General features: G+C 37.4%; 1 protein-coding gene across 1 annotated transcript in view; it reads right to left on the bottom strand.

Annotated features, from left to right (window-relative positions):
- Positions 1–10,591, bottom strand: part of ADCY10 (adenylate cyclase 10) — a 133,121-nt gene extending 122,530 nt beyond the window's left edge. The window contains exons 1-4 of the mRNA XM_051996831.1: positions 10,337–10,591; positions 9,563–9,667; positions 8,860–8,898; positions 8,451–8,594 (exon numbers count right to left, since the gene is read on the bottom strand). Coding sequence (XP_051852791.1) covers positions 8,451–8,594; positions 8,860–8,898; positions 9,563–9,667; positions 10,337–10,487 — 439 coding nt within the window. The 5' untranslated portion in view covers positions 10,488–10,591. The remainder of the gene's footprint in view (positions 1–8,450; positions 8,595–8,859; positions 8,899–9,562; positions 9,668–10,336) is intronic.
- Between the last annotated feature and the right edge of the window lie 5,097 nt (positions 10,592–15,688).

Here is a 15,688-nt window from a genome sequence, read left to right as displayed (position 1 = left end):
AACAGATGGAAACTATGGGAACTCTTCAACCTGGACTTCCATCTCCTACTCAATTGCCTAGAGAGTGGCCTCTTTGGGTTATAGACATCAAGGATTGTTTCTATTCTATCCCTCTAGATAAGGAGGGTATGAAAAGATTTGCCTTTTCAGTGCCCAGTGTTAATTTAGCTGAGCCTTATAAAAGATATGAATGGACAGTTTTGCCACAGGGAATGAAAAATAGCCCTACTATGTGTCAAATATATGTTGCTGCTGCTCTTATTCCAGTAAGAAAGGCATTTCCAAAAGTTATGTTATTACATTACATGGATGATATATTGGGATGTGCACCTGAGGAACAAATGTTAGAAGCATGTCTACAAAAGACCATAGAAACACTAAGGAACTACAAATTGCACATAGCTCCAGAAAAAATTAAAAGACACACTCCTTTTCAATATTTAGGATATGAAGTATACCTTAAGGTTCTTACAATACAAAAACTTTCCTTAAGAACAGAGAAGCTAAATACTTTAAATGATTTTCAGAAATTGATAGGAGATGGACTTCCGGTTAAGATGGCGGAGAGGAGGCTCACAGTTGCATAAGCTCCGCGCTTTCTCTCACTATCCACTTCATTACAAGCCTCTGAATCAATGCTTGACTGAAAAAAACCCACAAATAGTTACCAAGAGAAGCCATCCTTGAGATCCGCCAAGAAAGGTCTGTCTTTACTGGAGGGCTGGGGCGGTTTTAGATCGGGCACAGGCTGAGGGCAGCGGCAGTGAGAGCACGGGAGCAGACTGGAAAGGGGGTGGAGAGTGATCGTAGCCGTTTCTGCGGGGAGAGCTTCGCTACAGGTTTGGAACCTGCAGCAAGTCAACAGCCCAGCAGAGAAGCTAAAAACACCGGGGCTGAAGAATACAACCGCAAACAGCTGAAGTCTCTCAGGACCGGGCCCCCCCCCCCTTCCCCCCCCTCAGTGACTCAGCACGCTCTGGGATCTCAGAGCGCAGGCGCAGCACAGTCCTGCTAGTGCCTCACTGCTGCCACCTGCAGTCTGTAGAGGAAGCTCGATAACACACCCAGCCCCTCCCCCAAAGAAAGACTCCAGTTTTTTTCTGTTTTTCTTTGGTAGTTTATCTCTGATTAATAGACAGAATGAGCAAGAAGCTGAAGAGGACTTTAACCCTTGACAGCTTCTACACAGATAGAGAGCAGACTCTAAATCCTGAGGAGACTAAAAACAGGCAGTCCCCAGGTGATTCCCCAAAGGAGGAGATCGGCTGTTCCTCAGCACAGATGAACCTCATAGAAGTGATTAAAAAGGCTCTCACAAGGGAGCTAGAAGAAAAATGGGAAAAGAGTCTGGAGAAAGTTAAAGAGAGAGTGGATAAAGAAGTAAAATCCTTGAAAAATAGGATTAGTGAACTGGAAACAGAAAACAGCTCTCTAAAAAACAAAATTGGCGAAATGGAAAAAAATTCCACAGAACAAAAGAACTCAATTGGACAATTAGAGAAAGATTTTAAAAAAGTGAGTGAAGAGAATACTTCACTGAAAATCAGAATTGAACAAGTGGAATTGAATGACTCGAGGAGACAAGAAGAATCAGTCAAGCAAATCCAAAAAAATCAAACAATGGAGAAAAATGTGAAATACCTTCTGGGGAAGACAACAGACCTGGAAAACAGATCCAGGAGAGACAATCTGAGAATCATTGGACTCCCAGAAAAACATGATGAAAAAAAAAGCCTGGACACTGTCTTCCAGGAAATTATCAAAGAGAATTGCCCAGAAGTCATAGGAACAGAGGAAAAAATAAACATTGAAAGGATTCATCGATCACCCACTGAAAGGGATCCTAAAATCAAAACACCAAGGAATATAGTGGCCAAATGCCAGAACCCTCAGGTGAAAGAAAAAATATTGCAAGCGGCTAGAAAAACCCAATTCAAGTATCAAGGAGCCACAATAAGGATCACCCAGGATCTGGCAGCATCCACATTAAAAGATCGAAGGGCCTGGAATATGATATTCCGAAAAGCTAAGGAACTTGGTATGCAACCAAAAATAACTTACCCAGCGAGAATGAGCATCTTTTTCCAGGGAAGAAGATGGACATTCAACGAAGTAAGCGAATTTCATCTATTTCTGATGAAAAAACCAGAACTTAACAAAAAGTTTGATCTACAAATATAGAACTCAAGAGAAATCTAAAAAGGTAAAGATTAATCTTGGGAACTATATTTTGACTATATAGATGTATAAAGAATACATGTATACCTTGTTCTAGAAATTGATGTGGAAAGGACATTGTACCAGAAAAAGGGTAAAGTGGGGGTAGTACATCTCATGAAGAGGCATAGGAAACCTATTATATCTGAGAGAAAGAATGGAGGGGGATGAATATAGTGGGTATCTTACTGCCTTCAGAATTGGCTTTAAGTGAAAAATCTTAAGACATATTCAATCTATGGTGAAACTTCTCCCATCTCATTGAAAAGTGAGAAGGGAAAAGTGGAAAGGGAAGGAATAAGCTAAGGGGAAGGGAATACGGGAACTGGGAGGGAAAGGGGTAAGATAGGGGGAGGAACTCTAAGGAGGGGGGAGGGATACTAAAAAGGGAGGGCTGTGAGAAGCAAGGGGTGCTCACAAGCTTAATACTTGGAAGGGGGGGAAAGGGGAAAGAAGGGAGGAAAGCATAAACCGGGGTTAACAAGATGGCAAGTAATACAGAATTGGTCATTCTAACCATAAACGTGAACGGGGTAAACTCCCCCATAAAGAGAAGCGGTTAGCAGAATGGATTAAAAGCCAGAATCCTACAATATGTTGTTTACAGGAAACACACCTGAAGCGGGGAGATACATGCAGGTTAAAGGTAAAAGGTTGGAGCAAAATCTACTATGCTTCAGGTGAAGTCAAAAAAGCAGGGGTAGCCATCCTGATCTCAGATCAAGCTAAAGCAAAAATTGACCTAATTAAAAGAGATAAGGAAGGACACTATATCTTGCTAAAGGGTAGCATGGATAATGAAGCACTATCTATATTAAACATATATGCACCAAGTGGGGTAGCATCTAAATTCTTAAAAGAGAAACTAAGAGAGCTGCAAGAAGAAATAGACAGTAAAACTATAATAGTGGGAGATCTTAACCTTGCACTCTCAGAATTAGATAAATCAAACCAGAAAATAAATAAGAAAGAAGTCAAAGAGGTAAACAGAATACTAGAAAAGCTAGATATGATAGATCTCTGGAGAAAATGTAATGGAGACAGAAAGGAATACACTTTCTTTTCAGCAGTTCATGGAACCTATACAAAAATTGACCATATATTAGGACATAAAAACCTCAAACTCAAATGTAGTAAGGCAGAAATAGTAAATGCATCCTTTTCAGACCACGATGCAATGAAAATTACATTCAACAAAAAAGCAGGGGGAAGTAGACCAAAAAATAATTGGAAACTAAATAATCTCATACTAAAGAATGATTGGGTAAAACAGCAAATCATAGACATAATTAATAACTTCACCCAAGAAAACGACAATAATGAGACATCATACCAAAATGTATGGGATGCAGCCAAAGCGGTAATAAGGGGAAATTTCATATCTCTAGAGGCCTATTTGTATAAAATAGAGAAAGAGAAGGTCAATGAATTGGGTTTGCAATTAAAAATGCTAGAAAAGGAACAAATTAAAAACCCCCAGTCAAACACTAAACTTGAAATTCTAAAAGTAAAAGGTGAGATCAATAAAATTGAAAGTAAAAAAACTATTGAATTGATTAATAAAACTAAGAGTTGGTTCTATGAAAAAACCAACAAAATAGACAAACCCTTAGTAAATCTGATTAAAAAAAGGAAAGAGGAAAATCAAATTGTTAGTCTTAAAAATGAAAAGGGAGAACTCACCACTAACGAAGAGGAAATTAGAGCAATAATTAGGAGTTACTTTGCCCAACTTTATGCCAATAAATTCGACAACTTAAATGAAATAGAAAAATACCTCCAAAAATACAGCTTGCCCAAACTAACAGAGGAAGAAGTAAATATCCTAAACAGTCCCATCTCAGAAAAAGAAATAGAACAAACTATCAATCAACTCCCTAAGAAAAAATCCCCAGGACCAGATGGATTTACATGTGAATTCTACCAAACATTTAAAGAACAATTAACTCCAATGTTATATAAACTATTTGAAAAAATAGGGATTGAAGGAGTCCTACCAAACTCCTTTTATGACACAGATATGGTACTGATACCTAAACCAGGTAGGCTGAAAACAGAGAAAGAAAATTATAGACCAATCTCCCTAATGAATATTGATGCTAAAATCTTAAATAAAATATTAGCAAAAAGATTACAGAAAATTGTCACCAGGATAATACACTATGACCAAGTAGGATTTATACCAGGAATGCAGGGCTGGTTCAATATTAGGAAAACTATTAACATAATTGACTATATCAATAACCAAACAAACAAAAACCACATGATCATCTCAATAGATGCAGAAAAAGCATTTGATAAAATCCAACATCCATTCCTAATAAAAACACTTGAGAGCATAGGAATAAATGGACTTTTCCTTAAAATAGTCAGGAGCATATATCTAAAACCATCAGTAAGCATCATATGCAATGGGGAAAAACTGGAACCTTTCCCAGTAAGATCTGGAGTGAAGCAAGGTTGCCCACTATCACCATTATTATTTAATATCGTATTAGAAACACTAGCCTCGGCAATAAGAGTCGAGAAAGATATAAAAGGAATTAGAGTAGGCAATGAGGAAACCAAACTATCACTCTTTGCAGATGATATGATGGTATACCTAGAGAACCCCAGAGATTCTACCAAAAAGCTATTGGAAATAATTCATAATTTTAGCAAAGTAGCTGGCTACAAAATAAATCCCCATAAATCCTCAGCATTTTTATACATCACCAACAAAACCCAACAGCAAGAGATACAAAGAGAAATTCCATTCAGAATAACTGTTGATACCATAAAATATTTGGGAATCTATCTACCAAAGGAAAGTCAGGAATTATATGAGCAAAATTATAAAAAAGTCTCCACACAAATAAAGTCAGACTTAAATAATTGGAAAAATATTAAGTGCTCTTGGATCGGCCGAGCGAACATAATAAAGATGACAATACTCCCTAAACTAATCTATTTATTTAGTGCTATACCAATCAGACTTCCAAGAAAATATTTTATTGATCTAGAAAAAATAACAACAAAATTCATATGGAACAATAAAAAGTCGAGAATCTCAAGGGAATTAATGAAAAAAAAATCAAATGAAGGTGGCCTAGCTGTACCTGATCTAAAATTATATTATAAAGCAGCAGTCACCAAAACCATTTGGTATTGGCTAAGAAATAGATTAGTGGATCAGTGGAAAAGGCTAGGCTCACAAGACAGAATAGTCAACTATAGCAATCTAGTGTTTGACAAACCCAAAGCCCCTAACTTCTGGGAAAAGAATTCATTATTTGATAAAAACTGCTGGGATAATTGGAAATTAGTATGGCAGAAATTAGGCATGGACCCACACTTAACACCATATACCAAGATAAGATCAAAATGGGTCTATGACCTAGGCATAAAGAACGAGACTATAAATAAATTAGAGGAACATAGAATAGTTTATCTCTCAGACTTGTGGAGGAGAAAGAAATTTGTGACCAAAGATGAACTAGAGACCATTACTGATCACAGAATAGAAAATTTCGATTACATCAAATTAAAAAGCCTTTGTACAAATAAAACTAATGCAAACAAGATTAGAAGGGAAGCGACAAACTGGGAAAACATTTTCACAGTTAAAGGTTCTGATAAAGGCCTCATTTCCAAAATATATAGAGAACTGACTCAAATTTATAAGAAATCAAGCCATTCTCCAATTGATAAATGGTCAAAGGATATGAACAGACAATTTTCAGAGGATGAGATTGAAACTATTACCACTCATATGAAAGAGTGTTCCAAATCATTATTGATCAGAGAAATGCAAATTAAGACAACTCTGAGATACCACTACACACCTGTCAGATTGGCTAAGATGACAGGAAAAAATAATGATGAATGTTGGAGGGGATGCGGGAAAACTGGGACACTAATGCATTGTTGGTGGAGTTGTGAACGAATCCAACCATTCTGGAGAGCAATCTGGAATTATGCCCAAAAAATTATCAAAATGTGCATATCCTCTGATCCAGCAGTGTTTCTATTGGGCTTATATCCCAAAGAAATACTAAAGAAGGGAAAGGGACCTGTATGTGCCAAAATGTTTGTAGCAGCCCTGTTTGTAGTGGCTAGAAACTGGAAAATGAATGGATGCCCATCAATTGGAGAATGGCTGGGTAAATTGTGGTATATGAATGTTATGGAATATTATTGTTCTGTAAGAAATGACCAGCAGGATGAATACAGAGAGGCTTGGAGAGACCTACATGAACTGATGCTAAGTGAAATGAGCAGAACCAGGAGATCATTATACACTTCGACAACGATATTGTATGAGGACATATTTTGATGGAAGTGGATTTCTTTGACAAAGAGACCTGAGTTTCAATTGATAAATGACGGACAAAAGCAGCTACACCCAAAGAAAGAACACTGGGAAACGAATGTGAACTATCTGCATTTTTGTTTCTCTTCCCGGATTATTTATACCTTCTGAATCCAATTCTCCCTATGCAACAAGAGAACTGTTCGGTTCTGCAAACATATATTGTATCTAGGATATACTGCAACATATCCAACATATAAAGGACTGCTTGCCATCTAGGGGAGGGGGTGGAGGGAGGGAGGGGAAAAAAATCGGAACAGAAATGAGTGTAAATATAATGTAATTATTAAATAAAAAAATTAAAAAAAAAAAAAAAAAAAAAAAAAAAAAAAAAAAAAAAAAAAAAAAAAAAAAAGAAATTGATAGGAGATATCCAATGGATGTGTCCAGTGTTAGGTTTAACTACCAATCAATTGCAACCCCTATATAACATTTTAAGGGGAGACAGTGCTTTAAATTCACCACACCAGCTTACAAAAGAAGCTCGAGAAGCTTTGAGAGAAGTTGAACTGGCTTTATCTAATGTGGTTGAAAGAGTAACCTCAACAACCTTTGGAAATATCAGTTTTTGCTACGAAAGAGGCACCCACAGCAGTCCTTCATCAAGGAGACAGTGTGATAGAGTGGGTGAACCTCCCAGCACAACCAGAACAAAGCCTTACTCCTTACCCAGTGCTTGTGGCTAGAATTTTATTAAAGGCCATTAAGTGAGCAGTACAATTATCTGGGGCAAGACCTGATAAGATATACACCTTTTACACCAATACACAAATTAATGTGTGTTGTGAGACCATCCCAGAGTGGCAGATTTTATTAGCCATGGCTCCAAATTTTGCACATGGATCTCCATTAAAGATAACCAGACTACTTCATAATTGGCAATGGATTTTTGAGGAGAAGGTTTCTAAGGTTCCTCTTAAAGGACCAACAATTTTTACAGACACAGCCAAATAAAATATTTGTGCTGTATACTCTCATGATTTAACCATAAAAAGAGTAGTCAGAACTCCTTTTCAATCCCCTCAGCAGAACAAATTATATGCGATCATGCTAGCTCTCACTTACTACCCAGGAGACCTAAATATATTATCTGATTCAGCCTATTCAGTAGGTGTGGTACAAAGAATTGCCACAGCCCAAATAAAATTTGCAGCTTCTAATATATAAGCTCTTTAAGGAACTTGAAGAGCAAGTGAGAAAGCATCCAGGAAAGATTGATATCTTTCATGTCCACTCACATAGTGGATTTCCAGGTCTTATTTTTGATGGAAAGTCAAAGGCAGATAGCCTTTTAACTATGTTAGCCAGTACACCTTTATTTCAGGAGGCCCAGGAATCTTCTTGTAAGATCAGATCAATAATCTATCAATTCTAATGAGTTAGCAGTTTGTAAAGATTCCAACAGAATGGGATTGATAATACCTGTAGTACTCTACTGAGCCATTGGGAGATTTAAATGAGATATCATCTGTAAAGCTTTCTGAAAATGTTTCAATGCTATATAATTTTGCTTGAACAAGCTACCTCAGAAGGTGCTAAGGAAGAAAATGCTTTGGAAACCTTAACGCCTTATGGAACCATGAGATATGATTGTTATTACTAACAAAAATAAGTTTGATGTCTCCCTTATTTAATCTTCTGGTGCTTTTATTCCTCATCTGCCCAAATCAAAATTTGTACTTCATTTATGTGAGTGTCATCACTTTTACTTGATTTTAAGTCCTTCAAAAGAAGTTTTTTTTTGGTTTGTTTGTTTGGTTTGGTTGATTTAATGAGGATAGTATGACTCCTTACATATGAGAGTCTTAATAAAATTTTTTCTTTGAAAAAATGAATAAATGAATAATGATATGACCACATATACCACTGTCTTTCAGCTTACCGATCTTGACTCGGATATCCAGGCCTTCTTCAGATTCTTGATTCTCAAAAATTCCATGGATTTCTAGACTGCATTTAACCACCACGGTTATAAAATTCTTCAGCTGCTTTCGCTCAACCTTCCACAAGGCTAGCAATGCATCTCCTTTAAAAGACGCACAAGAGTGGGATTGAGAGGGGTTACACTTTTGGTTTCCCCTAGAGACCAGCCCACTTGGGTATTTCTGTAGGGAATTTCATTTGTATAAAACTCTTCAAATTCAATTTATATTTGTTCCTTGCTGCCCCTCTTTTGGGGAGTCCTTTCGAGAACGAAAGACAAACAATAAGTAACAACAGAAATCCTATTTAAGGTGGAAGGGCCTCTTTGTAGTTTCTTATTCCCCCTCCCAGATCAATAAGATCAGTACCTGCAAACTTTAAGATGTCTCCTCCAAAAATCAGCACCTCTGAGAAAAGGAGAGGGGAAATCACATACTGATTTCTTTAAAAAACAAAAAACAAAAACATTATGAGACAAACCAAAAAGCTCTTTCCTTTCATTGCTGAATGAAGGAAAAGGGACACGGATATAGGAGTAGGATAACAAGACAAAGAGCCAATTCACTTGAAATGATTTTTGTTTTTTTCATTATAATTATTTGATATTATTTTATTGACTTCTTTTGAGTTATTGCTTTTATCAGTCAGATAATTAACATACTTTTGTTTTTACTACCTGTCAGGGACTGTGTTAGCTACTGGGGATACAACTATGAAGAATAAAATAGCTAATTTCAATACTCAAAGTGAATTCCTTTTGGAAATGTATTGCGCTTTAGGTCTTTCACCAATTCAAACTGGTGAATTAATGAATAATACAACTTAATGAAATTTGACTATATTCCCAGTTATAGTGTTGAGTCATTGTGGGATCTCTCTGTATCTCCTCAAACCTCAGCAACATAAAAACCTGTTCCCTAAATACATTCTACTGATAGGGAAGCTAAAAGAAAATATCAAGAATCAAAATGAAAGTGCCTTACATAGCTCTCTTTTTAGTTATAACTCCCAAATGTAGGAAGAGTAATGTTGTAACAAATTTTCAAGCCCAACTCCAGCTCTAGTACTTACTTTCCACTATGACGCTTATGTGGCGATTCAGAATATCCACCAGCTGTTCAGCTCCTCGGTCCATGTACATGGCTGTACTGAATTTTTCAGTCATTGCTGTAAAACCTGGGGCACAGGTACAAGTAACTCATTTGCACTCTGAGAAGAGTCAGAAAGAAGCCAGGAGAAGAGTACTAAATTGGGAAGCATCAGGACTCAACTTTTTTTTTTTTTAAATGTTTTATGACAAGGAGAAAGCAATCATTCATATTTACATGATTTGGGGTGGATCCTGGATTCTGTCTCCTATCTTTTCCCTCCAATACTTTCTCCTATTTGCCCAATGGTCCTTGAAATTATTTTATTAGGAGGCAAAGACTTTTATCCTATGATTGGAGATGAGAACATCTTAATAGATTCACTTTGGTGTAACTTACTAATATTAGATCCTCTCCCAGGAAGCAGATTTTGATAAGACAAAGGCACTGGTCACCCAAAAGCAGTGAAGGGAGAGGGGCATCCCAGTGAGGGAGCTAAAGAGCATACAAGAGAGGCTTCAGACATAAAGTCAACTTTTCCAACTTTATAATTTTGTTAAAGATGTTGAAGGAGATGGGGGAAGAACCCTGATCAAAGTGGGTGCCTGCACTCATGTCTTATTTATTAATTTAGAATAATCTCATTATAAATCTGAAATCTCTCTTTTTTTTTTCATTCCCTAGCCCTCTCCCTCTTCAAACATGTTATAATTCTGGCTTTCCTCTTTCCACTGTTAGAAATCTCTTTTACACTTGCCTGAAATATCCACAAACATGAGGATTCCATCGAAATACTCTGTGGAAGGACGCTCTGGGGTAAAATCTCCATAGACAATGAGATCCGGTAAGTGAGCGGCTATTCTGACAATGGTCCGATCTGGTAATGATGCTTTTCTAATAATATTCATCTCAGAAGTAAATTTTCAGAACTCTGTGGTCAGAGAGAAAAAAGTATATATTGCTGAATCATAGGATGGGGTGATAGAAACAACTGAATTTTAACCCATATTTATTCCTTTTTATTTTTAAATTTCCTCCCCTCTTTCTTGTATCTAGAATGATTATCCTGGTACTAAATAGCAGGTAGTTCAATTCCCTAATGGGGACCCATTTACTTTAAACAGTCTCACAGTAACAGACTGCCTTCTAATTCTGAAAAGTTTCTGCTCAATGTTGCTAAACTTAAAATGCACATTGTGTGGAAAGTGGATCACCTTCATTACATTTTTTCCTACAAGTTGTATTGTCTGATGGATCTTACTTTTTCTTTTATCCACAAATTAATTTTTCTTTTCTTTTTTCCTTATATCTTATTACATTCCTTTAATTTTTGGGAACCATTTCTCCTCTCCCCTTTCTTCTCAGCCCCATATTTTTGAAGGTTGCTTATGCGTGATGGTTTTATGGATGTATATGTGTATAGTGTACAGTACACATAAGCACAGAGAAAATATATATCAAATAATCTGGTATATGTAATCTTTTTGACTAATAGCATGGAAGAAAAATACTTGAGCATTTGTGTACAAGCAAGTTCTAAAGAGTCCTGCAGAGCCAGGAACAAGAATGAATTGAGAGGGGTAGCTAGGTGACACAATGGATAGAGAACCAGCCCTTAATAGTCCTAGCTGTGTGATCCTGGACAAGTCACTTAACCCCAATTGCCTCAGCAAAAAAAAAAAAAAAAAGGAATTGAGAGATTAAATCTGAGTTCTAATCTAGCCTCAGACACTTACTAGTTGTGACCCTGGTTAAATCATGTAATCCCTGTTTGCCTCAATTTCCCCATCTGTAAAATAAACTGGAGAAGGAAATGGCAATCCTTTCCAGTATCTTTGCCAAGAAAATTCCAAATGGGCTCATGAATTCCTGAAAGGACTGGACCACAACATAGTTTAATGTATACAAAAGATAGAAAGAATATATGCCGACACGGGACCCAATATAGTAATACCTGAGGCAGAAGCTTAACGTGAGTTTTGCAGGGACTATTTGACTGGGCAGATGAGAAGGAATGACATTCACTTAAAGATGGAGGCTAAAACATGAGTGCTTTCCCTGTTCTTTACAGGCATTTTAGTAAACTTATTCTATATTAATTTTTTTCTTGGGGAGGGTACTTTGTAAATTAAAGCTTTTTGTTTTCAAAATATATGAATAACTTGTGTTCTAATTTCCTCCCCCCCTTCCCTAGATGGCAAGTAATCCAATCTAAAACATGGTAGAAATATTCCATATTAGTTCTTGATCGCATTGGTTGCTTGCAGAGATAGGTGGCAGATAACTTTAAGACTGGACATAATATTAGTTTTAATGAGAATAACCATAGAGTGATGTCACAAAAACCCAATAAGGAGAATAAGGATTTACCAGTGTCAATTCCCAGTAGAGAAGTCTAGAAGGATGAAAACTGAGATAAAGTGATCAGAGTTGGCAATTGAGATGACATTGGTAAATGAAGAGATCCTTTTTTAGTTGGGTGTTGAGGTCAGAAGCTAGATTGCAAGAACAGAGGTGGAAATGATGAAAGTAGTATTTTCTACGGTTTTAATCATGAAAGACAGAAGACATATAGATTGATAGTTTGAGGAGATGGTGAATCTTTTTTTTTTAAGGATGCATTTGTAGGTAGTGGAGGAAGAAATTGATGAAAGGTATAAATAAAAGACTGGAAGAAAGAGTTAACCCAAGAAACAATGTGCTAATGAGGAGAAAGAAGGGTATAGGATTAGGGAAACTTGAGTTTCAAATCCAGCCTCAGATACTATCTCTGTAACTCCAGGAAAATCATTTAATCAAGCTCAGTTTGTTTACCTTTAAAACAGGAATAATAATGACATTTACCCCCTAGGGATGGTTTGAGGATGAAATGAGATGTTTGTAAATTGTTTAGCTCAGCACCTGGCACACAGTAGGTGCTCAATAAATTGTTACTCATTCAGGCAACACTAAATGAAAATGATGTAGCTCCCAAGGAATTGGGAAGTCAAGTAAACCTTTAGTCTCCATGACTTTTGCCTTCATTGAAAAGGAGAAGAACAGCTTGGCTCAAGGATTTTCCCAACCCTCCTTGCCTAAATCCTTGTCCTTAACCGTGGCTGCCACAAACAACTCTTTCTGCTGAGATTTGCCACTTCCATCCCTTCTCTTCACCTACCTCCAGGCCCTAGAAGCAGCTGTAGAGCAAATCAACAAGCCACACAGAAGCCAAACCAAAAGACAGGGGGATTCCAAACCCTTAAGGACAAGGATTGGCCCAAGTTACTCTGAAAATTGCACAAGTGCCACATCCATCCTCCAGACTGACCACTATCAAATGGCAGTTTTACAGGCCCCGCCCACACCGCTCACCAGACTTGCATCTGATTGGCTGCCACGCTATTCTCTCTCCACCCACAAGTGGTCATTGTCCTCCTTGGCTTCATGGACCAAAGTCTTATTCTTGCTGATCCTGGAGGCTTAGCTTTTCTGTTCCTTAGTCCTGTGTCTTGTGAAAATGAGGAGGTTGAATTCAACATGTCCTAAGGTCCTTTCTAATCCTAAATGCATGTAATCCTATGATCCCTCAAACCTAGTCAATTTGGATTCTGAATAGAGACCCCTGGAAGGAAATCTCTTGGTTCCTAGAGGAGAGGATGGCCTATACAGGATAGAGATACAGTCGTTCAATTTTGAAATAACCCAGATAACATTTTGAGTTATTGTTTCCTCATTGAATGTAACAAGAGATGTTACCTGAAATCTTTTCTGGGTGGAGCTTCACCATATCTGAGGGCATGGAAAATTCACCCTGGAATATTCCTTTGTAAAACCCCAGCTTACTTTGCCCCTCCCTTGGTGGTGGTGGGGAATTAGGTCCTATAGGTTCCAGTGGGACTCTTGAAAATTCAATTTTGTGGAGGGTTATTGCCTCCTTTCATTCCCCTCCTGGCCCTATTCCTGATTTTCTGGACTACAAAACCATGACCCTCTAATGCCGAAGAAACTGAGCAAGATAAGAGATTAGAGACCAATTCAATAGTTTATTAAATGGAGAGAAATACTGGGACCAATGGATCCGTATTTGATCCCAGGGTTAGACAAGACTATTACCTCAAAGAGTCTAGCCCCGAGTATCGGGACAGCAAGCTTTTTATAGAATAACAAGAACTATAACATAGTAGAGGTACCTAGGTGGGGATAACCTAATAGAGGGAGGTTACTGATATTCTAATGACATCTAAAATGGATAAACCTTTATCTTGTCCAACATTAAGATGGAATGTCTATAAAACTTTTATCTCAAATATTAAGAAGGAAAGGTTATAATCTAAGGCAGAATAACTAAATAGGACAATTGGAGAATGTGGGTCACAACATTAAAAGGGAACTTTGGCATAACACCCCCACACTGCCATTGCCAAGTACATTCTTCCTCTTCCTGTATTTCATCTCGCTTTTGTGTGTTGTCTTAGAATATAAGCTCCTTGAGGGCAGGGGCTATATTTCTTTTTGCTTATATTTTATCTCCAGAGATTAGTTCTGGTATGTAGTAAGCATTTTAATAAATGGTTATTTCTTCTTTTTATTCTTTTCTTCTTCCCTCCTTCCTCCCCTCTGCTTCTCTTTTTCTCCTCTTTACATTATTCTTTCCTTCTTCCCTTCCATCTTTCCCCACCCTCCTCTTGTTTTCTTCCTTCTCTCCTTCCTTCCAGTAAGAAGTTAAGAAAGAGTAATATTATAAAAACCTGAAAAGAGTATCTAGGAAGAGGGGATGGCCAAAAACTTCACATTCTGCTAAGAAGTCAATGAAAGAAGACTGAGAAAAGGGCATTAGATCTTTATTCCGACTTTTCCATCTAGCATACACTAGCATGTCTGGTACATAGAAGGTATTAGAAACACACTTGATACTAAAAATCAGATATTGGGGAAATTTATTAAAGAAGAATGTTAAGGAATCATCTTAATATTTCTGGCCAGAAGCAGGCTGTACTCTTTGAGAAAAGGGAGCAATGAGTGCAGAAGTGAGAGAAGCTTTATCCCTTTAGAGACCTGATTGGTCCGATCCCTTCCAAGTTACAATCTTTCTAACCAGCCACTGTATGTTTTCCCCTAAATATGTATAAATGTTCCCCTTCCTTCTTCATACATAATCAAAAATGTCAGAAAATTCTTCCTAGGTGTGTTGTTTAATATTCAATTAGTCTATTAAGCAGGCTCAATGGCGATTTGGTCAAGTCAGGTCCTGGACACAACCATTTTCAATTGGATTGGCTATTATCTTAAACTTGAGGTTTTCTCAAAACCCACAAGACACTTTCTGATTGGCTGAGTCCACTTATGCCTTCCTAGCTCCCCCATTGCTTGTTTGCTGAAGACTTCTGAGAGATTGAAACTTAATTGTTCTGTGGAAATGTAACCTTCCTTAATTTCTCACTTTCTGAAAACCCATTGATCAGTAATACTTATTTTACAGTACCTTGAAACTTGCAACATTCTGTGGAAATCTAACTTTTCAATATTTCTCATAGGAGGAATTTAATGTTTATTGACTGATTGTCTAGAATCCCCTCTAGCTCTTAGTCACTTGCAAATGTCTCTTCCTCTTTCTCTTTTTCTTTTTCCTTCTTCCTCCTCCTCCTCCTCTTCCTCTTTCTTCCTCCTCTTCTTCTTTTGATAATAGATTTTTTTGTTTTCAAAATACATGGATAGATAGTTTTCAGCTTTCATCCCTGCAAAACCCTGTTCCAAATCTATACACTGCACCACGTATCTGGCCCATTTGCATATTTCTTAAGGGACATCCAGACCTTCATCTAAATGAATGCTAAGAATTATGAATAGCAGCATAAGGACATTGGCAGATCCCTAGGATGCTGCTCTAGAGGCTTTCCTCTACATAGATACTGCCATATTAATGATTGCTTTTGGTCATGAGCTCAGCAGTCTTTCTATCTTTCTATCTTGTCCACAAGCATGGCAGAGAGAGAGAGACTATGCCAAATGCTTTGATGAAATTCAGGTATCAATCCACATTAAGTTCCTTCCATGTGCCAAGAATTGAGCAAAAGACTGTTCCTGCCTGGAAGGAGTGGTATAATCTGTCTCTGAGATTGGTGGCATTTCT

Source organism: Antechinus flavipes, chromosome 4 (genome assembly GCF_016432865.1).
Source record: "Antechinus flavipes isolate AdamAnt ecotype Samford, QLD, Australia chromosome 4, AdamAnt_v2, whole genome shotgun sequence".
NCBI lineage: Eukaryota > Metazoa > Chordata > Mammalia > Dasyuromorphia > Dasyuridae > Antechinus > Antechinus flavipes.
The sequence above is the reverse complement of the archived record's forward strand: the minus strand, read 5'-3'. Positions and strand labels throughout refer to the sequence as shown.